The sequence below is a fragment of the Hylobates moloch genome, unplaced genomic scaffold (genome assembly GCF_009828535.3).
Source record: "Hylobates moloch isolate HMO894 unplaced genomic scaffold, HMol_V3 SCAFFOLD_15, whole genome shotgun sequence".
In the NCBI taxonomy this organism is placed as follows: Eukaryota; Metazoa; Chordata; class Mammalia; order Primates; family Hylobatidae; genus Hylobates; species Hylobates moloch.
Genome location: NW_026652290.1, coordinates 12353819 through 12372503, shown reverse-complemented (window position 1 = coordinate 12372503; position 18685 = coordinate 12353819). Strand labels below are relative to the sequence as shown.

The window sequence follows — 18685 nt, the reverse complement described above, 5'->3', positions numbered from 1 at the left end:
ATTAAAATATATAAAGTATTTAGAGTAGTACCAGCACTTCATGGGTATAATATACCTAGTTGTCATCATTTTCCTCACCTTATGAAGTGTATAATATTTACCTTAAAACAAGTAACTAGGCCGGGCGCGGTGGCTCACACCTGTAATCCCAGCACTTTCAGAGGCCGAGGCAGGTGGATCACCTGAGGTCGGTAGTCCAAGACCAGCCTGGCCAACATGGTGAAACCCCATCTCTACTAAAAATACAAAAATTAGCCGGGTGTGGTGGCAGGCACCTGTAATCCCAGCTACTTGGGAGGCTGAGGCAGAAGAATCACTTGAACCTGGGAGGCGGAGGTTGCAGTGAACTGAGGTTGTGCCACTGCACTCCAGCCTGAGTGACAGAGTGAGACTTGTATCAAAAAACATAACAAAACAAAAAAACTATTGGTAGGATGGGTGTTTTAAAAAGTAGTATTTCAGGATGCAAGAGAAAAAGGGGTTCAGGGAAAGAAAGGGGTGCAGGCAAAGAAAGCCCTAGGAAGTAGCATAAATAGGCTGAGACCTCAAGAATGAGCTAGTTAGCCAAGAGGTTTTTAGGTGCTTTGGTTTGCTTTTTATTTATGTTGTCTTCAGTGTTAGAAAGCAAGATAATTAAATGTACAAAGTTAGGGATCTGTGCTAAAGAGTCTGAAGTTTTGGTTAAGGGCAAAAGGAAGTAATTGTAATTAAAAGGTTTTTCAACTTAGGGAAAAGGAGACTTGATCAAAATGGCTGTTTTAAAAATCATCCAGCTGTGGCTGGGCATGGTGGCTCACATCTGTAATCCCAGCACGTTTGGAGGCCGAGGTGGGCTGATCACCTGAGGTCAGGAGTTCAATATCAGCCTGGCCAACATGGTGAAACTCTGTCTCTACTAAAAATACAAAATTAGCCAGGTGTGGTGGCAGGCGCCTGCAATCCCACCTACTGGGGAGGCTAAGGTACGACAATCGCTTGAATCCAAGAGGCAGGGGGTTGCAGTGAGCCGAGACTGGGCCACTGCACTCTAGCCTGAGAGACTCCATCTCAAAAAAAAAAAGAAAATCTTGGAAGGTTGGGGTAGGGGGTTACATACAGACCACTTTAGGGGTGACTGACTAGTCTAATGAAGATGACACTGGCTTGTATCATGGAGGGACAGTGGGAATGGAGAGAAACTGACTCAATATTTATTTTAAAGGCATAACAAACAATAAAGGAAAAAGTTTATTCCCATATTTCTAGCTTGAGCAGCTGGTGGGACAGTAATCCCATTTACTAAGATGAGAACACTGGATGAAGAGTAGCTAATGGGGGGAAATGATGAGTTCGGTTTTAAACACGTTCAAGGTGCCTGCTTTGCGGACACATCCAGGAGTCTGCTGGACATACAGAACTGAACGTGGACAGAAGGAATTCAGGCACAGGAAGTCAGTAAGTTAATATGTGGTCTGTACCTAGAATGGGGAGTAGAAAGCTGTATAGATTTAAAAGCATAGTTTAGTTCATTCGGAAAATGAATACAGATTTTTAAAATGCTGTTTAAAGGTGTGTGGTGGTCCATGCCTGTAGTAATCCTAGCGCTTTGGGAGGCCAAGGCTTGAGGATCGCTTGAGCCCAGGAATTCGAGACCAGCCTGGCAACATAGTGAGACTCTGTCTCTACAAAAAAATAAAATACAATGCTGTGTTCACGTAATTTTATTTAGAATGGAGAGTGACAGAAAAACATGCGAATCTAATCTGGTAATTTCTATTTTGGTAGGTCCTAATTTCAGAGCAAAGGATTGACAGGATAAAAGCAATAGTTAAGAAAGATTGGCCCACTTACATAATGAATGAAAACTGGCCTCTAAGTTATATGCTGAATATGTCTTGGCTTCTCGGATGGACTATAAATTCATGTATAAGAACCTTTTTTTATTACATGCTTCACTAATCTATATAAATAACATATTTTTAAGCACTTATTAAATAAAAGCAATCACGGAAAACTTAATTTCTATAAATTGGTAACATTACAATTAAAACCTCTGCATACTATAAACTGCGTGAAAATTCTAACTTGGCTTTAAAACTATCACGAGGAGTCCACATATAATCTACCACAAAGGTACAGTTAAACTGAAATTATTTTAATCTCATTTTCATAAAAGATGTAAAATCTTTCAGATTTGTCAAAATTGTTGACACATATCACTATGTTTAAAGTTTCCTACTTGATTTTACATAGAAAAATACTCCAGATATCACAGCATGGAAAAAGACATCCTATTTGCCTGAAATCATCTTTAAAATCTGTGCACTTTATTATGCATCAAAAAAGGCAATTTGAATGACAACTATAGCTTTTAAAGCAAATAAACTTAAATGAACAGTTTTATTGACAAACATAACAAGTATCTTACTGTTCCACTAAGAAAAATAAAATACTTGATTTCCTCAACAATGTATCAAAAATTCACCCACAGGTATTTAAAAAGTCATCTGAGTCACGTGATTTCAAAGGTTTGCATTTATGTAACTATCAAATAGTACATATTTTGCTTCCCCGAATGTTGTTTCGTAGACTGATAGTGATATATTAGGAAACAGAACTTTTCTGAAATTGCCACTTAGTTTAGATTTTCTAAAAACGCCTTTATTTCAAATCTTTAAAGATTTCATAAATACTCACTGCAGATATAACAGAAACCATTACAGTATCTTTCTCCCCAAGTTATAAGCACTGGTTTTAACAGCTAAAACAATGCAAGTTGCAGATTTCTCAAGAAGATGGTTTGAAAACTAGACTACAGTATAAAATAAGGTATTGAAAATACTCTTATAAAACACATTCTGAAAAAAATTCCAGGTTCTACCTCCTAAGAGCCACAGGGCCTTGGGCAAATCAAGGGCAAATTATTTAACCTCTTTGAGATTTAGTCTCTTCATCTATAAGATGCAGACAAAAATAGTGCCTGCAAGGCAGGGCGTGGTGGCTCAGGCCTGTAACCCTATGATTTTGGGAGGCTGAAGTGGAAGGATTGCCTGAACCCAGGAGTTTGAGACCAGCCTGGCCAACACAGTGAGACTTCTTCAAAATAAAAAATAAAAAAATTAGCTGGGCATGGTGGCACATGCCTGTAGTCCCAGCTCCTAGGGGGGCTGAGGTGAGAGGATGGCCCAAGCCTAGGAGATTGAGGCTGCAGTGAGCCATGATCATGCCACTGCACTCTAGCCTGGGCGACAGTGAGACCCTGTCTCCAAAAGTAATTAATTAATTAAAAATAAAATTAAAATTAAAAATATAGTACCTGCATTACTGGGCTGTTGGGAGGATTAATTTTAAAATACATAAAATGCTTAGGACACTGTGAGGCACACATGGAAGTGCTCAATAAATGTTGCTTTTGGCTGTTACTAACTTATCACAACTACTTCTTTTTACAGGTCTCTGAAACTAAGACCTATACCACTGATTACTGTGTAATGAGCCTTAAAGATGTCAAGGTTTTTCTGTATGTGGACAAGACACCTTTAGTCTCTATCTGGCCAAAAAGGGCAGCACAGGGAAAGAAAGAGGCAGTGAGAGTGAATATCCAAAGGGTGAGGACAAGCAGCACAGGAAGGAAGGCACGGGAATGGGAGAATTGGAGCATGGACTAAATTTCACTTACTTTCTAACTTGTTCCCAGCCATCCTGATGACTATGAGCTCCTTTCAGGAGGGCACTTGAGATTGTGTGAACGTGACCTACTAACTGCTGAATGTCTATACAGAGTACAAGCACCGGGCTCCCTGACAGGCAGCATGACTGAATTTCCACTTACAATGACAACACAGCAGTAAACTTTTTTTTTTTTTTTTTGGAGACAGAGTCTCACTCCATCACCCAGGCTGGAGTACAGTGGCACCATCTCAGCTCATTGCAACCTCCACCTCCTAGGTTCAAGCGATTCCTGTGCCTCAGCTTCCTGAGAGCAGTAAACTTTAAACTTTAAAAATGTGGTTACAGTTATTTCACCATTTGGAATGACCTTGCTGACAAAGGTTTCTGTGTTAACCACCTCAACAGCAAAATGTCAAAACAAAGACAAAAACAAAAAACGGCACAATGAATACCACGACTAGATGTTTGGGAGGTAAGGGAGCAAGAAAAGAAAAAAGTTACACATATTTTACACATATTTCTTAAAATATCTGATCCAAACCAAAAGATACAGAATATACATTTAAAGCCTTATGTATTGTTTCTCACAGCAGTTTCTGGGTTAAGGTGACAGATTTCATTTTGTTCCCTCCTGAAACCTTCTTAAAACCATGCTAAAGAAATATTGTTAGGCTGGATGCAGTGGCTCACGCCTATAATCCCAGCACTTTGAGAGGCCGAGGAGGGCAGATGGCTTGAGCTCACAAGTTCGAGACCAACCTGAGTAACATGGTGAAACCCTGTCTCTACAAAATATGCAAAAATTAGCCAGGCATGGTGGCACACACCTGTAGTCCCAGCTACTTGGTAGGCTGAAGCAGGAGGACTGCTTGAGCCCAGGAGGTCGAGACTGCAGTTAGCCGAGATAGTGCCACTGCACTCCAGAGCCTGGATGACAAAGGGAGATCTTGTCTTCAAAAAAAAAAAAAAAAAAAATTGCTGGCCAGGCACAGTGGCTCACACCTGTAATCCCAGCACTTTGGGAGGCCGAGGCAGGCAGATCACAAGGTCAGGAGATCAAGACCATCCTGGCTAACACGGTGAAACCCCGTCTCTACTAAAAATACAAAAAATTAGCCAGGCACGGTGTCGGGCACCTGTAGTCCCAGCGACTCGGAGGCTGAGGCAGGAGAATGGTGTGAACCCGGGAGGCAGAGCCTGCACTGAGCCGAGATTGCGCCATTGCACTCCAGCCTGGGCAACAGAGCAAGACGTCTCAAAAAAAAAAAAAAAAAATTGTTAAAGACAAACTCATAAGGATAAAGTAGGGGAGACATGATAACAAAAAAAAAAAATTCTGAAAGTAGATGAACAAGTGAGTACTGCCTCAGCAGACCCAAGAAAGCCTGATCTCAAACTAAAAAGAAAGGTGAAGTTGAGAACACAATCCTCAGGCTGGGCGCGGTGGCTCACGCCTGTAATCCCAGCACTTTGGGAGGCCGAGGTGGGCGGATCACAAGGTCAGGAGATCGAGACCATCCTGGCTAACACGGTGAAACCCTGTCTCTACTAAAAATACAAAAAAACTTAGCTGGGCGCGGTGGCGGGTGCCTGTAGTCTCAGCTACTCGGGAGGCTGAGACAGGAGAGTGGCCTGAACCCGGGAGGCGGAGCTTGCAGTGAACCCAGATAGCACCACTGCACTCCAGCCTGGGTGAAAGAGCAACACTCCGCCTCAAAAAAAAAAAAAAAAAAAAAGAGAACACAATCCTCAAAAAGCAATGATAACGAAGAGGGGTGTCTCTAGAATAGGGGACTGGCTGGAAGCTGTTTATGGAGCAGATTCCTAAACCATCTCTCTCCCCCCTTCAAGCTGCCAAAGGTCTAGTCTCTAGAGGAGGTAAACTGAGGCTCCCTGGACTGGGAGAAACCACGCTCAGTTGTGAACAAACGTACTGTACAGAAAACTGAGGATTTAAGTGACAATACACATAGTAAATGCTGTGTGCACAATAAATGAAGCTTTCTTCCACCACTCAGCCACCAGAATACCACCAGCAAGACCTTCATGCTTCAAGCAGGACACAGGAAAAGGCCCTTTCCTGCCATCGCTCCTCTAGAGCTTACTCTCGAGGACAGACCTCAAGATACTGACAAGAGGGATTTCCCCCAATAAAAGAGACAATGAAAATCATCCAATGGTTAAGTCAAAATTGATAAGGCCCACCCACTTGCTCAGAGCTTCCAACTGGCTACATAGTACCACAATGTTAATGAGGAGCAGAAAATTAAGAATTAATAAACATCTGAATATGAAATAGAAAAACCAAAACAAAGAATAGGAAGAAGCAACTTAGAAGAAACAGACCATGCACAGAGGAGAGAAAAAAACCTGTCATCAATAGCCTCAGATGCCGGGCGCAGTGGCTCACGCTTGTAATCCCAGCACTTTGGGAGGCTGAGGCGGGCGGATCACGAGGTCAGGAGATCGAGACCACGGTGAAACCCTGTCTCTACTAAAAATACAAAAAAAAAATTAGCCGGGTGTGGTGGCGGGCGCCTGTAGTCCCAGCTACTCGGAGAGGCTGAGGCAGGAGAATGGCGTGAACCCGGGAGGCGGAGCTTGCAGTGAGCCGAGATTGCGCCACTGCACTCCAGCCTGGGCGACAGAGCGAGACTCCGTCTCAAAAAAAAAAAAAAAAAAAATAGCCTCAGAAAGTTAAGACAAAATACTATATCCGAGACACAGAAACAGGATTTTACTATTTTTTTAAAGGAAGATTCTAAAAACAAAAGAGCTCTTAGATAGTAAAAATATGGTAGCAGAAAGGAAAAACTGGATAGTAGGGTTGGACGACCAAGATAAGGAAATCTTAAAAACTGAACACATACACACAACCCAAAGAGAAAAAGAGACAAAGAGGAAAACTGGAGAGAAATGATAAGAAAGTCAGAAGACCAAAATAGGAAGTCCAACATTCAATAAAATCATAGCTCAAGATAAATACAAGACGGAAAAGAGGAAGTTGTCAAGAGAAGTTCTCAGAATCAAAGAAGACAATTGCCAGATTGAAAATGCCCACCAAAAATACCTCGTGGATGAAAGCAGCCCACACAAGGGCGTATCACTGTAAAACTGTAGAACACCATAGACAGTGAAGATTCTATAAGCTTCCAGCCACAAAGAATCAAGAATCATCGTGGATTCACACTTCTCGACAGTACACTGATAAAGTTTCTACTCTTCTTTCCATGCCCTGCTTTGACAGTCATTTCATCCTACCAGATTTTTTCATTTGACCTAATTCTAAGAACTGGAAGACGGCTTTGAAGACTTCAGAAGCTGAAGACACAAAGTAGTCCATCCCTCTGACCATATATCTACAGGATGTCAGATACTCAGTCCACACTATAACCCTGCCTGATGCCCTGACTGAGGTAAACCCTGAGACTGTCTCCTGACCTTGCCCACAGGCTTCCCAGAAGAGCTTCTCGAAAACCCTCGGGAACACTGAGGCCAGACTATGACCCTGAGTCTGTTGGGATCATCTTCTCCTGGGGGATTCCAACCAATGATGGCAGAGCTGACCTTTCCTTAGACAACTAGGTATTTTCTTGCTGTTCCATTTTACATACAGATACGGTAAAACCAAAAGAGAAGTAAAACAACCCTAACACCAAAGTTAGGGGTGGATGAGCTGAGCTAGGCTATAGGGGAACATAACCAAAAACAGGCCCACAGTGGTATTCCACCTAGAAACTTTTTTTTTTTTTTTTTGAGACAGAATCTGTCTCTGTCACCCAGGCTGGAATGCAGTGGTGTGATCTCAGCTCACTGCAGCCTCCACCTCCCAGGTTCAAGCAATTCTCCTGTCTCAGCCTCCTGAGTAGCTGGGATTACAGGTGTGCGCCACCACACTTGGCTAAGTTTTGTATTTTCAGTAGAGGTGGGGTTTCACCATATTGGCCAGGCTGGTCTCAAACTCCCGACCTCAGGTGATCCACCCACCTTGGCCTCCCAAAGTGCTGGGATTACAGGCATTAGCTGCTGTGCCCAGTCCCAACTAGAAATATTCTATTTCCTATCCTAGGCATCAAAAACAACGGAATTTTGCTTCTTTCATATGTTTCCTTTACCTTCTTAAAAGCTGTTTTAATGCACGTATTCCTTCAATTAAGAAATTATTTAACTGTATAACCATTAAGTTACAAAGGTTTATACCACATCAACAGCATAGCTCTGCTACATCAATCATGAAGGAAACTGGTTTAATTTTAAATGCATACAAAAAATTAAGACCAGATTTACTTACATTATGAGTCTTCGGTTCAAGAACCAGTATTTCCTCCGACTTCTATCGTATCCGATAGGTTCATGTCGAATATATGGTTTATTTTTTTGGATTTCAGCAACACAGTCAGTCACACCAGGCACCTTGTGTGCTACACAGACTTCACACTGCCACTCGTCCTCTGGCACCTCCTCAAGAGGGGGCTTCACACATTCCAAATGGTATACTGCTGAACATGTCTCACAACAAAGCAAATCCCCAAGTTTGTGACAAACCCTACAATGGTCATCATATTGTATCACCCCTTCAGACATCAATTCCTCTCGAGCAATATTTGTTGTAAGAAACTGATCGACTAAAAACTGTAGAACTTTGATCTTGTTCTCTACTGGTCCATATGGGTAGTCCTCTGCCTCTTGGTAAGGAAGAACGTGATGGTACTCCTTATCACTCTCGCAGTACACCCGCAGCACCTCTGGCCACGTCATCCCATCTATGAAATACAGTGTGGAATTAACACTATCTTTCAGATCAGCAGGTCCAAAGGTAGTATTGGAAGTGTCTTCTTCACGCAGAACTGCTTTCAAAAGCACAACGTGCATCTCTGCCATGAGTGTGCACTGCTCTTGGCTCACCAGAGCTGCACAAAAGTCCTCAAAGCGAAAAGGAGATAATCTCAAAACAGTGCCAAAGTTCCGCAGTACCTCGTAAATGGCAATGACATTCATTATATGCTCATTAGGCACCATTAAATCCTCAGAGGACTTGGGAAATTCAAGGGGTGGGATGTCTTTTTCTTCCAATATCGGAGAACGGGGCCGATGTACTCTTGGTTTTCGCCTACCTGTAAATAAAGACATGACATCATTACAAATCAATACATTACATCATTTCTACAAATTTCCTATTTGAATATATACCCCCTAAAATACATAAGTACATTTCTTTAATAATTGTCAAGTTAAAATAATACGAAGAAGCAATGATTCAGCTCTAATTTTTAAGTCTATAGAAAAGCCAAATGCAAAGTTTTCCCATTAGATTATAAACCAGAAGTAAAAAAATTATAAACTATAATCAGTTCTCAATTACCTAGAGGGATTAACAGGCTCACAGGTAATCATGATTAAAAAATAACGGTGTCAGAACAAGGATCTCTAAGGAAATAATAATAATAATAATAAATAACTGCATTTGTGAATGATTTGACAAGAATATAAATGAGAAAAAACATTTACACATAAGATACACAGCACAAAGTAGGGGCAACAGATCTCACACTGTCAGCTGCAATACAGAAATGCCTGTCAACAACCAGACAGGAAGTTCCCAGTGTAGACCTCTCTTTCTGTCAGAAGTACCTCCTAAGCGGAGTTCCACAGTGAAGCATGGGCTCAAGGTGAAGACAGAAAGGAAGGAAGTGCAGAGGAGGAGAGAAGAGAAGAATTCCAATGCTGGGGGAAAAGAAAAGTGGCTTACCTAGGAAACAGACAACAGACTACATTTCTTAACAGTTAGTTAAACAACTTTTTAGATAACTGTTCCCCAATTATGAGATGTGATGTCCAGATATACATATGTAAGTATATAAATGTATCAATATAAATGAGAGTTTTGTTTTTAACAAACGTATCTATCTCATTTAATCACCTACAGCCATCACCTAGGCTAGAGTGCAGTGGCGTGACCTCGGCTCACTGCAACTTCCGCCTCCCAAGTTCAAGCGAGTCTTCTGCCTCAGCCTCCTGAGTAGCTGGGACTACAGGCAGGCACCACCACCCCCTAATCTTTGTATTTTTTAGTAGAGATGGTGTTTCACCATATTGGCTAGGCTGGTCTCAAACTCCTTACCTCAGGTGGTCCACCCACCTTGGCCTCCGAAAGTGCTAGGATTACAGGCGTGAGCCACTGCAACCAGCCCATTCTGATCTATTTTTGGGAGAGTATAAATTGGTTGAATTTTTAGAAGGCAATTTGGCAAAAATCTATCTGAATGTGTATCTCTTTGATCCTGCAATTCTACCTCCTGGAATTTATCCTACATACTCCCACATTCATTTAAGTACGAAATATTTAATTCAATATAGTTTACAAAAGCTGAAATTTTTGTGTGAGTTTTCTTTTTAATCTAAATATACATAAATAGTTAAATGAATTATGATGCATCTACAGAATGGAATCAAATTCAGTAGTGGTAAAATTCCTATTTGTTAAAATGAAACAATCTTTGAGATACAGTGTTAAGCAGGAGGAATAAACAGCTACAGAACAATGAATAGAATGTCATTTGAATAAATAAACTAAAAATAAAAAGAGGGCAAGGGGATAGTGATAAAGTATATATATATCTAAGAGGTCATTTAAGAATCTTTTTAGAGTAGTTGCTTCTGGGGAGAGTTGGGGAACGGGAAAAGAAGACTAATTTCTTTTTACGTTTTTATACTTTAAAAAATAATTAATGCATGTATTTTCATTTTAAAATTTTAAAAGAAAAAATTGGACAGGTATCTATACAAACATATTAATACTCAAATCAATAAAATGATGCTGCCACTAATGACTACTCAGTCTTGTATAAATACAAAGTCGTTATACTAAATTCAAAGATTCAAGTTTATAGAATTGAACAGACTACAGTGTTTAAAGAGAGAACACATTAAATTAAACCACTTATGCCCCTCAACTGTCAATCATCAGTATTAGCAAATCAAGTCATTTCACTTATTCACAGAAGTGTATTTAGAATATGCCACTGAGCATTACACTCATTATCATTTTCAACACTAATCTGGTATCTCTCTACTAGGTGAATTATATTAATTTTCCTGCATTAAAAAAAAAGGACCCCAATCTCACTAGTTAGCAAGGAAAGGCAAAGTAAAACCACAATGAGATAACTGTTCTCATACTCAATGGAAAAAAATTTAACAGTTTTACCAAACAAACTATTGGGAAGGATGCAAAACAATGGAAACACCAGTATACCACCATTGGGACTGAAAACTGGTATCACAACTTCAGAGAGAAATTCAGTAATGGTCAAGTTTAAGGTTCTGCATATAACTGAACAGCCTGCATACCGGTTTGCCCACAACCAAAGTAAGAAGTGTATTTTACGTCTTATCCAGTACACATACCCCTGAAAACAAAAGCTCTATAAAACACTATTTTCACTACATGCCTTATACTAATATCTTCTCACCTACCAATATTTTCTATTCTATTCTCTTTCTACTTTTAAAACATGCCGCTTGCAGCTCACTATTAGAAAAACACTTCTCTAGAGAAACTATCCTTATGCATATGCATGTGGAGGAAAAGTTAAATATTAAATCTGAACTCAATTGAACGTGCACACAAACAATGGTCACCAAGTCTTGGAAAAGGTCGTGTGAGCCCCTTGAGGCGTTCATCCAGCGCTGTTTCGGAGAAATCTATTTCAATCTATTCCTATATGGTGGTTATTAAAAAAAAAAAAAAAAAGCAGAAAATCACAAAAACAAGTTGACCTTTTCGTGTTCCTTGACCCTTGTGACTGGACCTCATGCCAAACAACTTGTTACAAAAAGAGCTAGGGTCTTAGACTCTGCCAAAGCTTCATGAGACCTCTCCTTGTCTGTGCACAGGTAAGTGGCTGACTCTGGAGCGCAGGCTGTTGCTTCCCAGTCTGGTGGTGAATCCTCCATAGTCTGGTGAGTGTAAATATATATACCTCTTTGCCTATTCTCCCCTTTCCATTACAATTTGCTTATTGTATCAATTTGCTTATTATATCATTTGCTTATTATATCTGCACTGCCATTTACGTGGGATAAAGCTTGTTTACCCTTAAAGGTATTGGGTGTGTGTCTTTTCTTCTTCTCTAGCATGTTTCCCACACAGAACAATGCAGAGCATTTAATATTGATTATAAAAGCAAAGAAACAATCAACCAAGCTAAAAACAACCAAAATGTCCATCAACAGGAAAACAGTCAAATTGTGGCTTATTCATTGGATAGAATTCTATAGATCAATTTTGAGTAATTTAGGGCTATGCATATCAACATGGATCAATCTTAAAAACACATGGCCGGGTATAGTGACTCACGCCTGTAATCCCAGCAGTTTGGGAGGCCGAGGTGGGCAGATCACGAGGTCAGGAGTTCTGGACTAGCCTGGCCAATATGGTGAAACCCCGTCTCTATGAAAAATACAAAAATTAGCTGGGCGTGGTGGCATACACCTGTACTCCCAGCTACTCAGGAGGCTGAGGCAGAAGAATCGCTTGAACCCAGGAGATGGAGGTTGCAGTGAGCCAAGATCATGCTACTGCCAGCCTAGGCAACAGAGCGAGACTCTGTCTCAAAAAACAAACAAACAAACAAAAACACCGTGAAGCAAAAGAAAAGTTAAGTTTTAAAATGTAAAACCATGGAAATATAGTTTATATATTACTTATGGATGAATACATATATGAACTAGTAGTTAATATCACAACTAGAATATAATCTCTTTAAGGGCAGGGATTTTTTAAGTTTGCCAATGTTAAGTAGTGGCTAGCATATAATAAGCTATTAAATAAACATTTATTACAAGAATTAGTAGTTTTGAAAGTGCTAGCCCAGGCACTTACACAAGAAAATGATATCCTTGCATTGTCTGACAACATTAGAAATGTGTTTTGATTTCTATGTAAGTAAATACAGGACTACGGTGAGAAGCCTTAAAACAGTGGTTCTCAAATTTCAGAGTGCATATGTCACGGATTCAATAGGTCTAGAATAGAGTCTGAGAACCTGCATTTCTTTTTTTTCTGAGATGGAGTCTTGCTCTGTTGCCCAGGTTGGAGTGCAGTGGCACGATCTCAGCTCACTGCAACGTCTGTCACCCAGGTTCAAGTGATTCTCCTGCCTCAGCCTCCCAAGTAGCTGGGATTACAGGTGCCCACCACCACGCCCGGCTAATTTTTTTTGTATTTTTAGTACAGATGGGGTTTCCCCATGTTGGCCAGGCTGGTCTCAAACCCCTCACCTCAAGTGATCCACCGGCCTTAGCCTCCCAAAGTTGTGGGATTACAGGCGTGAGCCATCACGCCTGGCCGAGAACTTGCATTTCTAACAATTCCCAGGCTGTGCTGTTCTGGTGAACCATACTCTGAGAAACACCTCCCTATAACCTGATAGGTTATTTCCCCTAAGATCCAGATGAGTAAAAATTAATACACATTAGATGAAATTCCAGAAGTTACCTTCAGACCTTGCTATTCATTGAATGTCATGAAACTATTGGAAAAACAAACAAAAAATAAAAAACAAACTTGCTACTCGACAAGTGACTGGCATTATCATGTTTGAGCGAAATTCAGAATCTCAGGCCCAAGCCCAGGTCTACTAAATTAGGATCTGCAGTTTCTCACAATCTTCAGGTGATCTATATGGTCATTGAAGTTTGAAAAGCTGCCCTGAAACGGAGGTGCAGCAAAAATCATCCGGTAAATTGTTAAAAGTAATCTCAAATGCAACCCAAATTCACAGAACTCCAGGTGAAGTTCAGTAATCTATATTTTTATCCTTCTCCCCAAATAATTCTGATGTGCAGGCAAGTTTGAAAACCACTACTTTAAAGAAAATGGATACTCCCCTTACCAAGCAGAAAGGGTTTTGGAAACTCATGCAAGGGAAGCAAAAAGATGCCTCAGGAGGCCCCTTTTACAACAGGATTGATGCAAAGGGAAGCTGAAGCTTAACCAAAGACATTAATATACGCCCACAAAAGAAAATGCTAAGGAATTCAAGTGGTCTGCATGAATTCTGAAGAAAAATGGAGAATCAAAGAACAAAATTTGTCAATGAATTTCCAGCACAGTCTAGGTTAAGGGAGTGCATTTCCTGACTGAATGGCAAACTCTAGACCACCTGATTGGTTATTACCTCAATGGAGGAATTATGTTACAATGTATAGGTATTCTAATTAGAATGACCTGGCAGTTACTGAGGCAAAATTTTCTGCTCCTTTGTATTCTGTAATACAAGAGGGATCTACATGGATGTTCTCTTCTCTGAACTGTTCAGATGAACTGGTCAACAGCACTCATCATGCCTTGGTTTTTAAATATGCATTGTAGTCAAAATCTGTTATTTAATTAATTTCTCATATTGTTAATTTTAAAAGTTTGCCTATATATTTTAGACAGAAATTGCCTTACTTTGTTGAAATTCTGAGAAATCCTAGACAGTTTTCAAGGCCGGGCTCAAATGTCACCTCTACTACCCTTTGCTGTGCCTCCAGGCGCTGTGCTTCTGACACTTTGTATGGTCCTCCATGACAGCATGAGCACAATTATATTACAGGCAATTACTCATACCCCCTGGCTCATTTGTTGACTCCTTTAGAGGACAGATCATGTTTTAGTTATTGTAGCAACTAAAAAAATATTTGTTCAACCAATGACACCCATAAACAAAACTACCAGCCGAGGGCAGAGATGCAGGGGTAAAGTCATGTAAAGATTAAAGCCCAGAAAACACTGTCGATTTTTTAGAATTGACCCCTACATTTATTGTATTAATTCAAAAAACAAAAAAGAATTTACAGTGTTTTCAGACTTCTAGACCTCAAAAGACAACTCTCTATATAATGTGTGTTTCTAGAAGGAAAAAATGTAACATTGTCCCCTTATTTCTAATTGGTATCTGAGAGAAAGTGGCCTCACTCGGTATTGGTATAGAGAAAGGGGAAGTTCATTTCCAGCCAAAGTTAATACTCCAGAACTAATAAAATCTAATTATTTAATCTACTGTTACATATATATAAACCATGAATGGCATATCAAGAAGAAATAATCTGTGATGCACTGAAATCTTTTAAAAATTATGAAACTTATTTGTTAAATGTAACAAGGATTCACCTTTTGATGTGGAATAGCGTCCCAATCTAGTATTAACATTATTACTGAACAAGGTTATGCTCTTCGAGTACATTCCATTTGCCCCCAGTCCCTATCTTCTGTGTCAGTAATAATATAAAAATCAGCAGCTAGCTTTTATAGAGTGCCTTTTTTTTTTTTTTTTTTTGAGACGGAGTCTGGCTCTGTCGCCCAGGCTGGAGTGCAGTGGCGCAATCTAGGCTCACTACAAGCTCTGCCTCCCAGGTTCAAGCCATTCTCCTGCCTCACGCCCAACAAACTGGGATTACAGGTGCCCACCATCACACCCGGCTAATTTTTTTTTTTTTTTTGAGACAGAGTCTCGCTCTGTCACCCACGCTGGAGTGCAGTGGCACGATCTCTGCTCACTGCAAGCTCCGCCTCCCGGGTTCACACTATTCTTCTGCCTCAGCCTCCCGAGTAGCTGGAATTACAGGCATGTGCCACCACGACTGGCTAATTTATTATTTTTAGTAGAGATGGGGTTTCACCATGTTGGCCAGGCTGGTCTCGAACTCCTGACCTCAGGTGATCCACCCACCTCGGCCTCCCAAAGTGCTGGAATTACAGGTGTGAGCTAACACGCCTGGCCAATAGAGTGCTTTCTATTTGCCAGACATTATGCTAAGCAAGCATTTTAAAGTGCATTGTTTTATTTTTATCCTCAGATCAACTCCATTAAATAGATACCATTATTACCTCCTTTCAAAGATGTTTATAGAGAGGCTAAATGACTTGTCCAAGGACACAGCCAGAACCACTAAGAGTTACAACCAACACAGGTCCCAAATAAAACAAAAAACAACAACAAACCCACAAGTCCAGCTGGGCTTGGTAGCTCATCCTGTAATTCCAGCACTTTGGGAGGCCAAGGCGGGTGGATCACTTGAGGTCCGGAGTTCAGGACCAGCCTGGCCAACATGGCGAAACCCTGTCTCTACTAAAATAACAAAAATTAGCTGGGTGTGGTGACGTGTGCCTGTAATCCCAGCTACTCCAGAAGCTGAGGCACTAAAATTGCTTGAACCCAAAGGGCAGAAGTTGCAGTGAGCCCAGACTGTACCACTGCACTCCACCCTAGGCAACAGGGACTCTGTCTCCAAACAAACAAACAAACCCACAAAAGTCCTAAGCAATGGTCTTTACTACTATATTAGACTTCCTCCCATATTGTTAAAAACCACCTGACTTGACCTCTCAGTGAAAGGGAATTTGAGAAATAACAAGTACCTATTGTGCAGGTGGGAGAAATGACAGATAAAGGAGACAAATCAGTGAAGTGACAATGTTATAAAGTATGAGACCTGAACAAAAATTTCAGGTGCTTACTTGATAGCCATGTGTCTCGTGGCTACCATACAGGACAGTACACATACAGAATATTTTCATCATCACAAAAAGTTCTATTGGACAGCCCTGGTCTAGAGATATATCTAGGGACTACCACACAATAACTGAAGTTCAAATAACCCACTGGGTTATCAACACAAAGCTAAAATACATTCAGTATCCTCTATGTTGCCCAGGCTGCTCTAAAACTGCTGGGTTCAAGTGATCCTCCTACCTCAGCCTCCCAAAGTGTAGGAATTACAGGTGTGAGCCACCATGCCCAGCCTCTAGTTTTAAAACTTTTCTGAATGTTTGGACTATTTTATAACTATTATTATTTTTTTTTTTTTTTTTGAGACGGAGTCTCACTCTGTCACCCAGGCTGGAGTGCAGTGGCGCGAATCTCGGCTCACTGCAAGCTCCGCCTCCCAGGTTCACGCCATTCTCCTGCCTCAGCCTCTCCGAGTAGCTGGGACTACAGGCGCCCGCCACCACGCCTGGGTAATTTTTTTTTTTTTTTTTGTATTTTTAGTACAGACGGGGTTTCACCGTGGTCTCGATCTCCTGACCTCGTGATGCGCCTGCCTCGGCCTCCCAAAGTGCTGGGATTACAAGCGTGAGCCACCGCGCCCGGCCTATTTTATAATTATTTTAATGGAAGAACTTCTTTTATATTTGAAAGATTTATTTACAGAAGATTGCCACCAAATACAATGGTTCATCAACCACTAGTGAATGTTATATATTCAAGAAAAAAATTTGCTTCAATAGAAAAACAGGACAAAAAAAAATTTTGGCTTCGAAAAAGTTTAAGAACTCATTTAATGTCTTTTAGCCTTTGAAAGATAAAAATAGCTTTCATATACCTCTTTAGTTTTTTCCCCAAGTAAGTATGGCTCTAGGATAGTTTGGTAAACATTCCTAAAATGTGGCTCAAAAACTGTAACATAAAGATCCCGTTTTTCTTTTTTATTATATACATTTATATATAGTTATACATATATATAAAATAAAAAATATATTTTTAAAGACAGAATCTTGCTGTCGCTCAGGCTAGAGTGCAGTGGTGCTATCATAGCTCACTGCAGCCTCAGCCTCCTGGGCTCAAGAGATCCTCCCACCTCAGCCTCCTGAATAGCTGGGACAAAAGACATGGACCACCGTGCCCAACAGATTTTTAAATTTTCTGTCAAGATGGGGTCTCCCTATATTGCCCAGGCTAGTCTTGAACTCCTGGGCTCACACAGTCCTCCCACCTCGGGCCTCCCAAAGTGCTAGGATTACAAGCGTGAACCACCATGCCTGGCCTCTTGTTTTTCACAATGAATAAAAAAAGAACTCGAGCCCACTCTTCAGTAAGACTCCAAAGGGAGAGAAGAAGAAAGGGAGATGTCTTCAAATGCCAGATAATGAACGAATAAATGATAGAAATAGAGAAGTCACCATTTGCAATCACCAGTGTAACTGATTCAAGCAAGAACCATCAACAGATCCTAAAACTATTGGGTGAAAACTTGTTGGGCAATAGGATATTCTCAAAGAATCACCTTACAGATAAATACTACTTTCAAAGGTGAAAGATACCCTTACAGGGATAATTCTAGCACGTCACCTTTACCATTGATCAAACTTATCAATAATGGAACAAATTGATGGTATACCTCCTGAGATGTCCTGAGGAGGAGATGTGCACTTATACAGCATTCCTACCGCAAGTATCTAAACTCAATCTATGCATGTAAAAAACAATCAGATAGGCTGGGCGCAGTGGCTTATGCCTCACTTTGGGAGGCTGAGGCGGGCAGATTACTTGAGGTTGGAAGATCGTGACCAGCCTGACCAACATGAACAAACGCTGTCTCTACTAAAAATACAAAATTAGCCAGATGCGGTGGCACATGCCTGTAATCCCAGTTCCTAGGGAGGCTAAGGCAGGAGAATTGCTTGAACCTGGGAGGCAGAGGTTGCGGTAAGCCGAGATCGTGCCATTGCACTCCAGCCTGGGCAACAAGAGTGAAACTCTGTCTCAAAAATAAATAAATAAAAATTTAAAAATCAGATAAATCCAAATGGTGAGACATACTGTAAGGCAACAGACTGGACACAGTGGTTCACGCCTGCAATCCTAGTACTTTGGGAGGCCGAGACGGGCAGATTGCCTGAGCTCAGGAGTTTGAGCCCAGCCTGGGCAACATGGTGAAACTCCGTCTCTAGTAAAAATACAAAAAAAAAAAAAAGAAAAAAAAATTAGCCAGACATGATGGTGCATGCCTGCAGAGGCTGAGGCACGAGACTCGCTTGAACCTGGGAGGCGGAGGTTGCAGTGAGCTGAGATCATGCCACTGCACTCCAGCCTGGGTAATAGAGCGAAACTCCATCTTCAAAAAAAAAAAAAAAAAAAGACAACTGCTCTAGACAATTTAAAAATTTCATTATCACAAAAGACCACCCTCACCCCCAAAGGTGATAGAACTGCTCTATAGTAAAGGCACTACAGAGACATTAACTAAGCTTTTCTGTACATGTATC

At 40.8% G+C, this 18685-nt stretch overlaps 1 protein-coding gene across 13 annotated transcripts in view; it reads right to left on the bottom strand.

The window, feature by feature from the left end:
• The window catches only part of BPTF (bromodomain PHD finger transcription factor), a 157517-nt gene that overhangs the window by 120809 nt on the left and 18023 nt on the right, over nucleotides 1-18685 (bottom strand). For all 13 annotated transcript variants that reach the window (XM_032177829.2, XM_032177820.2, XM_032177818.2 and 10 more), the window contains exon 2: nucleotides 7943-8765. In XM_032177829.2, coding sequence (XP_032033720.1) covers nucleotides 7943-8765 — 823 coding nt within the window. The remainder of the gene's footprint in view (nucleotides 1-7942; nucleotides 8766-18685) is intronic.